The sequence below is a fragment of the Notothenia coriiceps genome, unplaced genomic scaffold (genome assembly GCF_000735185.1).
Source record: "Notothenia coriiceps isolate Sejong01 unplaced genomic scaffold, NC01 NC01_scaffold00024860, whole genome shotgun sequence".
Taxonomy (NCBI): Eukaryota; Metazoa; Chordata; class Actinopteri; order Perciformes; family Nototheniidae; genus Notothenia; species Notothenia coriiceps.
Genome location: NW_011357561.1, coordinates 2,963 through 11,745, shown reverse-complemented (window position 1 = coordinate 11,745; position 8,783 = coordinate 2,963). Strand labels below are relative to the sequence as shown.

Sequence of the window (8,783 nt, the reverse complement as noted above, 5' to 3'; positions counted from 1 at the left end):
CAATACCTGAATAATTTCGAATATTCGATTAATCATTCCCATCCCTAGCCCATACTGTGTTCCCTTTAGTGTTTACTTCCTGTCTGTCTTCTTCTGCTGTTCACTTTAGTGTTTACTTCCTGTCTGTCTTCTTCTTCTGACATCCTGTGTCTCTTACCCTCTTTCCTTTTCTTGTGCTCTTTCTCTTTTGTTTTCTGGGGACAGTCTAGCCATCGTCAATCCACAGTTTGGTGCTCTTCACAAATATAATAATGAATATTCCAAAAGAATTCCATGATGTTTTCTGATGGAGGAAACTAATGTTTGTTTTCCACAGCTGACGTTAAACAGACCAGACTCCTTTATGTGGATATGACTGCACATCCTTGATCAGAGAGTCTTCTTTAGCAATGGTCTGCTAGATAAAAATAACAGACCTCTTGAATGTTTTACATTCACCAATCAGCTTTGAGTATTCAACTAATCTGTGTAATACACTTATTATTATTGACTGGAAAGTAAATCTAATCCAAATTGCATTGACAATCTACACTTTTCCCACCTTTAATAGCAGGAACATACTTGTGATATGACTTGATCAAAATGTAAGATGATATGAAGTTTGGAACAGGAGTTAGAACAAAGCACAAGCATAATTCAGTTTAAAAGGATGTACAGAAACACTTTTTGGAAAAATATGAGAATGAAGAAAGGTGATTGAAGATGAGAAATTATTGTATATGTATGTGTAAATGTATGTAGGAATAACTTGCATAATGATTTAAAGGACAATCATTGATCAAGTAAGGGGTGGAAATTAATAAGCATTTGCTTCCTCCTACTCCCTTTCGGACACATGATTTATTATTATTATTAATAAGAAGACTTTTTTTTTTGTTTTTTTGTGGAATATACAAATATTACCATGAATGTGGATAAATACTGTATTTAACAATAAGGTATTCTGTTTTTCACATTTGTTATTTTTTATTTGTTATTTTTTAATCTGTTTAATCGAAATAAAGACTGAACGAAAGAAAGTCTCAGGTCAGGATATGGACTCATGCTAATCCTAACCCAGCCCCGAACACATCATTAGGCTCTGGGAACCGGTGTAGGACATGGTCAATAAGTGGTTCATTCAAATATGTGACTATGGAAACATAGAGCTAGGTGTAACATATTGGATCCAATGTTCAATATAATACTATTATAAAGAGACAAAAAATATCCTTTCAACTGATGCTTCATTTTGCAACCAATTGTTATTTTTCAGTGTTTCTCTTTGTGTATGTTTGCTAAATAAATGAATACAAATAATAAGTTGTTTTCTTAGAATGCATGTCTCACCAGCAACAAACTGTGTGCAGAAGTTTTAAATCAGTCAATGATGTTCCACCACACAGACTTCTCATAGATTGCAAAATGTATTCCTTCTGCATCAAGAAGCAGAGAAGTGGTACTATGAAGAGGTCATTTGCACGTGCTGCTATGTGACTATTGCTCATGCACACATTGCAATGTGGATGCTGAAACAAAAAGCATCATTTCCTGCTCACTAGTGGAAAATGTACTTCCTGTTAGCTGTTTTAAGAGTTCAGTTGCTGTTGAACCAACCTGTTGGTTTTAACATGTTCCTTTCCTTCTCTCTCTGTGTCTCAGAGGTCCATCCATCACATAGAAGAAAGGACAGTCGTCCCCTCCTGCAACTCGTCCTTGTCTTCTCTCTTGAATCTTGAACCAGCAGTGCCCCCTTCAGGCGAAAAGAGCAGCTGCCACAGCTCTGACGAGAGCGGTGAGGAGGAGAGTGTGATGGAGACGCTGCGGGGGGGCAGAGGAGGAGGGTGGTATCAAGTGAGAGGAGGCTCTAACCCCCTCTCTTCCTCCTCTTCATCCTCTGGGTCTGCTCCTTTATCCCCACAGCCCCTGCCAGGGCTAACAGTCTGCTATAACCCCTCCCTTCCAGCAGAGACATGTACCAGTGCTGCAATACAACCTGCCCCCCCCAGCCCCACAGACACACACTGCTCCACCATAGGGACGAAGGTGGAGGGAGGGGGGGGCAGCCAGGAAGTGAACCTCCTCACATTGACTTTCGGCAGCCACGGGGAGGGGGAGGAAGAGAAATCACATTTTGACACGGTAGAAGTGGAGCCAGAGGTGGAGGCACAAGCTGCGGACAACAGGGAAGTTGCCATAGAAACTGTTTCCTGCCCTGGTGATGAAGATGAGGAGGAAGAGGAGGAGGAGGAGGATGAGCAGTCTGGGTATACGCGGCGTTGATGGGCCTGGGGTTTCCCAACAGGAAGTAACTGGGTTTCATTTATTTGTATAATTTCATAATGTGTTAGCAGCGGTGTAACTGCAGGTCAGGCAGCAGCAGACTCTGAGGCTGAGAGCAGCTTTCATCCCCTCCTCTGGGTTTTCCCTTTTTTTAATTCATTGTTTGAATCGGTCAGATGGCTTCAAGCAACCACAAAAAAATCAATAACAACAGCAATGTTTGTGCATGAGGCGCGTCTCTTGATAAAGCTTTGTGTAAACTGCAGTGCCTACTCTGCAGCTGAAAGGCAGAGGAGGCACTGCTCACCGTCACAAGTTGATATTTGTCCGTCTGTTATTTTAGTGCTGTCACGTTACAGATATATTGATGCCGCAAATGTTGGATCATGTATCATGAGTTCACATTAGCTGTTTCCTTCCAGGGCATGAAGGGATTTCTCCCGTAGAACATTTGGTTGTGTATTTAATGCAAGATCCAAGCATCAGTAGCAATGTGCTGAGCATCGCTGGTTGCTTCTGTTTGAAAGTGCTTCCTTTCTGCAGGGTGCCAAAAAAAGTCGCCATGTCACAACTTAAGTAAGAATCTTTCGACGTCAATGCCTTTCAATCAAAGAATGAGGAATTCTTTTAAATGGAGGTTATTTTGTACATGTTGAGCTCATCCTCTCTGTGAGCTAAATAACAAATGAGAGAGAGACGGTTTTTCAAAACATTTCATCCATTGTATTGTACTCAAGATCAGTGATTGATGATGAGAACGTCTGAATTTAACTCGCACTGAGAACAACTTGTAAAAACGGCTAGATAGTATTTAGCAAAAAAAGGTCCACATGATGGTTACTGTATATCTTTGGGTTTTTGTTTGTTATGTATGCATTCTCTTCAGCTCTTAACTCTCAACCTGTAGCGACAATGAGACTAAAGATGACACTATTAAAGGGGCCCTATTCTGCTTTTTAGGGTTTTCCCTTTCCTGTAGTGTGTTATTAGTGTGTGGTGTGTTTGTGCACGTTAATGGTCTGCAAAGGCTACAATTGCGGTGAAAAGAGGTGCTGCAGCACAGGCAGTATGAGAAAGAGAAAGAGCTTTTTGAACATTAAAGCATGAAATACATACATGTCACAAATAAGAATCTGAAAAGAGCATAACGGGGCCTCTTTAATGCCGCTTTATCTAAATGAAAACAAATGGATCAATCAATTTAAAACAATTTGGAAAAAATTGTCAGGTGAATAATGAAAACAGCTGTTTTGCACACAATGGAATTTTCAGCATCTGTGAAACTCCAGTTAGTCAAACTGGTTCTCAGTGAGAGGACAGGAGAAATGATCACGTATTGACATCCTTTTCAATCCTGTGATTTGAGCAGGAATATGTTTCATCACGTGCCTGTTACATGTATGAACTCTGAGCCGGGCAGCTGATAATCATGTTTAGTTATGACCGGTGATATTAGTGAATGAATGTGACACACTAACAACTGTAAAATCTTGTTTTTATTTTGCCATATTTCCTTTTTCTGTACAAATACAGTCATATTAACATTGCGCTTGTTTTAAGTTACACATTGTGTTTAGGTATTACATGAAAGTTATTGTATTTAAACACAAATAATCGAACAAATTCCATGTTACATTCTTGTATTTTTATACTCACTGTGAAATCTTGCCCTATTCAAAAAAAATGTATTAATGCTCAAACCTGTACATTTCACATAAATAAAGTCACAGTTTCAATAGCATGCCGAGTTCTCTTGTTTGTATTCTCCCAGTAAAAGGGTCATTTCTTCAGGAGAAAGATCAAAAAGCGGACAAAAGAAAGTTCAAAGTAACTCCAGATCAGACAGCAGGTTCTGACTCCGGTGAGACAGAGCGCTCACACTCACTGCATGATTAGAAGAGAACACACAGGGAGGGACTTCTGGGGAAATAGAAACTCAACTGTTCTCATGATAACACCGTGTATGTTTCCCAACCCCCACGCATACCCCCCTCCCTCCCATCCCTCTATATGTTGTGCTCTCTAACCCTAACCAGCCTTATCTGCCTTTACCTGCGAGCCATACGACGTCCATGGAGCACGATGAAGCTGTGGATGATGCTTCTGATTCTGCTGCTACACCTTGGTAATGCTCCCTGGATGAAAGGTGGGGAGGAATATATGGGGTTATAAATCAGGTGTGTGTGTGTGTGTGTGTGTGTGTGTGTGTGTGTGTGTGTGTGTGTGTGTGTGTGTGTGTGTGTTGCCTGTTGCCTGTTGCCTGTCTTTGTTTTTACACCTTTGGACTGACCTATGTGTGTATGTATGATGGCAGGATCAATGAACGCATGACATTCTGTTAAACATATTTGTAGTGGTGTGAAGTAACTAAGTACATTTACTCAAGTACATTTTTGAGATTATTGTACTTGAGTATTTCAATGTTTTGCTACTTTGTTCTTCTACCCCACTCCAATTCAGAGGTAAAAGGTGTACTTTTGCTCCACTACATTTATATTTTATATTTTGTATTTAATACCTTTAGTTACTTTACAGATGTGGATGAATGATGTGAAATCTAATCAAGTTTTAAATCAGACTTTAGTTCCACCTGGAGTAAATTCACAAGCTACCCTGCAATATACAAAGTCATTCAAACTAGCTGCACCTTTACCAGCTTTGAGAACACTTTAATGATCAATCATTAGAAAACATATCATATATATTATTCTGCATAATGAGTACTTTTACTTTTGGTACTTTAAGTATATTTTGATGCTGATTTACTTTTCTATGTTTACTCAAGTTCAAGATCCTCCCACCTCTGCATATGTGTTCAGATTCAGATGCTATCTTTGAACAGGAAATCTTTGTGTTGTGTGTGCAGAATGTAGATTCAGCCCTGTTTGGTTCAAAGTGTCACTGTCCCTTTAAATCCGGGTTGATTTCCTGTCCTCCTGTAGTGGTGTGTGTGTCCCTCCCCGCTCCTTCCAAAGTCTCCATCTCCTCCCTCAACATGGAGCACACTCTCAGCTTCCTGCCGGGCCCCGGGACCCCCCCAGATGCCCGCTTCACTGTCCAGGTCCTCCGCCTCAGGTATTCAGTCGCTGGGCAACATAACGAGACAGTGAGACGGACTCAGCAACAATATACTCAAAACCAGTGGTGTAATGTAACTAAGTACAGTTACTCAAATACAGTACTTCAGTAGAAAATTAGGTACTTTAAATTATGCTACTTTATACTTTTACTCCACAACATTTTATTGTCAAATGTTGTACTTTTTACTCCACTTGACTTTTTTTGACATATTTAGTTAATTTGCAGATTGAGGTTTATAAAAAATATAAAAAGACTACCCAGCAATGTATACAGTCATTCAATTAAACCCCACCCTCACCACGTACATCATTGAAGTGATGAACACATTAATGAACCAATAATTACAAGTATTGGGGCTAACTGTGCCTTTCTGCGTACAAAAATCATTTTTCTTTTGGTACTTAAAGTATATTTTGATACAAATACGTATATATATATTTTTTTACTCGGGTACAAATTTGAATGCACTTAGTACTCGGTGGAGAAACCCTTGTTGGACACACAGAGGTCAGACGCTTCTTGTTGGTCTCCAGGTTTGTGAACATCTCAGGAGGGATGTTGGTCCACTCCTCTCTGAAGATCCTCTCCAGATCCTTCAGGTGTTGAGGCTGATGCTTGGCCTCTGGAAGCTTCAGCTCCCTCCACAGATTTTCTATGGGATTAAGTTCCGGAGACTGGCTAGGCCCCTCCATCACCTGATTGTGCTTCTTCTTTAGCCACTCCTATGTTGCCTTGGCCGTTTGTTCAGGTGTATTGTCCTGCCGGAAGACCCTTCCATGACCCATTTTCAGTGACTGAGGGAAGGATGTTATCGGCCAAGATTTCACGGTATGGTCCCGTACATCCTCTCCTCGATGCAGGGAAGTCCTCCTGTCCCCTTAGCAGAGAAACACCCCAAAGCATAATGTTTCCACCTCCATGCTGACGGTGGGGATGGTGTTCTGGGGTTATAGTCAGCATCTCTCTTCCTCCAAACACGGCGTGTCGAGTTGATGCCAAAGATCTCGATTTTGGTCTCATCTGACCACATCATCTTCTCCCAAGCCTTCTCTGAATCACTCAGATGTTCATTAGCAAATTTCAGACGGCCTCTCATGTCCTTCTTGAGCAGGGGGCCTTCAGGTGTTGCAGGATTTTATCCATCATGGTGTAGTGTGATACCAATAGTTTTCTTGGTGACTGTGCTCCCAGCTGCCTTGAGATCATTAACAAGTTCCTCCTGTCTAGTTCTTGGCTGATCCCTCACCTTTCTCATGATCATCATACCCCACGGGGCCAGATCTTGTGTGGAGCCCCAGACCGGCCGACTGATGCTCATTGTCTTTTTCTTCCATTTCCGAATAATCGCACCAACAGTTGTCTCCTTCTCACCAAGCTGCTTTCTGATGGTCTTGTAGCCAATCCCAGCCTGGTGCAGGTCTACAGTCTGGTCCCTGAGGTCCTTAGAGAGCTCTTTAGTCTGGCCCATGGTGTAGAGGTTGGAATCTGATTGATTGATTCTGTGGACAGGTGTCTTTTATACAGGTAACAAAGTTGATATTAGGAGTACTTTCTCAAAGGAAGAGGACTTAGGTAACCGGTCTGTGGGAGCCAGAATTCTTGTTTGTTGCTAGGGGATCAAATACTTACTTCACACAATTAAATGCAAATTAATGTATATCTCTTATATGATCTACATTTCTGGATATTCTTTTTGATATGTTGTCTCTCATTAGTCAAATAAACCTACCATTACAATTATAGACTGTTCATTTCTTGGTAAACTTACAAAATCGGCAAGGGATCAAATAATTATTTCCTCGACTGTATGTTGCCTTCAACCACTGCAGATGTTTAAGGTTGTGCTCATTTGCCCTTATATACAGATGGGTAGTTGAATCTACAGTAATGCATCATATTCAATCTAATCATGTTGGTAGCTTTGTTGCTGTCCTTTGTATTTTTTAAAGTAAACCTTTCTTGAGTTTCTGTTCTCAGCTTTGTGACAATGCTTTCTCCAGCTGATCTCTTTCAGCTGAATTTATCGCAAAGATTGAAACAGAAAGGTTTTGAACAATGTAGTGGAGTATAAAGTACAATATCTCCCTCAGGAACCTAAGTATTGAAGTTGTACTAAGTTTCATTCTACTATTGAATAAAAGTTTCGTTTTTGTTTCTTTTGAACCTTCCTAACTGTTTGACTAAGCACTTTCCTTTTTCAGTAACTGTGTACTTGTAGCAATAACATAACAAGTGTGAGTTCCATGTATCAGGATGACTCATGCAGTGTGTTATCTGTGCTAAGTATAATACTCATTACTCATTACACTGTGCTGAAAGTAATGTTTTACGATTATACATTATCGGCCCCATCTTCGTGCTGCAGATAGCTATAACAAGCTTCCCCCTCTGGGGCCACTCATTTAAAAGAAGCCCGTTCGCCACTTGAGTTGTAAAAATGGCGACCATTTTCCAAGATGGCCGCCATTTCAAGCTAAGTGAAACAGTATTTTACCACAGAGTTTGTCAAACACCAACTATAATATTATTTCCATGTTTAAAAGACATTCCATATATTCTATTAAATCTAATATACTTTGTGAATATAATATATATATATAAATAATCTATTATCTGCTGCACTATCTTTCTCTCCCTCTGGAGGAAGAGCCAGTGGAGACTGCTGGCAGCGTGCGCACAGCTGACGGCCGGACAGAAGTGTAACCTAACCCGAGCCTTCAAGGACAGCTATGAACAATACCAAGCCCGAGTCCAGGCCTTCACACCCAGCCAGACGTCCAACTGGACCGTGACGGGGGTGTTCCTTCCTCTGACAGACAGTGAGACACACTCACATTCATACTGAAGATTTAAATTTACACACAATCAAACAAAAAGTCCTGAGTTGTTCTGACTGCAAGGTAGACATACAGTATGATAACCTGATGGGTCCAGATAAAGATATGAAGTGCACATTAGCTTTCTATTTATTGTAAATGTAGTGTCCAACATGTGAATGCAGGACATCTTTGCTTCAGTATTTTTACTTAATATTATTTGACCTGCCATGAATCTCCCAGCAGTAGACTGACAGTAAGTGAGGTTCATGTCTCCGCAGCAGTGCTGGGACCTCCGGATGTGTCTCTGTCCGGCTGTGGGAACTGTTTGCTTCTGCGGCTCGGAGCTCCTATAGCAATGGAGTTCAGTTCAACATACAGAGTCCACGTGCAAAGGACCAGGGATGGTGTACAGGTAAGAGGTGAACGTAGCCTCCGGGTCTAAAAATATCAATCTCCAAAAGATATCTCAATTGCTAGCTTAAAGTCTTGTTTTGCCCAATTTGGTAGAAAGACGATAAAGCAGCATATGCTAACGATTAGGAGGTGTAGCAGTCTTTAATCTCTCCCCAGCTCCACCCGTTTGCCTAAATATGGTCTTCTGGTTCCTAATACCAAATGTAA

General features: G+C 40.9%; 2 protein-coding genes across 2 annotated transcripts; both read left to right on the top strand.

Moving 5' to 3' along the window:
- Nucleotides 1-1,590: 1,590 nt before the first annotated feature.
- On the top strand, nt 1,591-2,574 carry LOC104955845 (putative protein TPRXL; the record flags this gene model as incomplete). Its single annotated transcript, XM_010783234.1, has 1 exon — nt 1,591-2,574. A coding segment is annotated over one exon (672 nt), but the record flags the coding sequence as incomplete, so codon positions are not given.
- A 1,679-nt stretch (nt 2,575-4,253) lies between these two features.
- Nucleotides 4,254-8,574, top strand: LOC104955846 (interleukin-20 receptor subunit alpha-like; the record flags this gene model as incomplete). Its single annotated transcript, XM_010783236.1, has 4 exons — nt 4,254-4,408; nt 5,205-5,337; nt 7,987-8,162; nt 8,441-8,574. Coding segments are annotated over exons 1-4 (579 nt in total), but the record flags the coding sequence as incomplete, so codon positions are not given.
- Nucleotides 8,575-8,783: the final 209 nt, after the last annotated feature.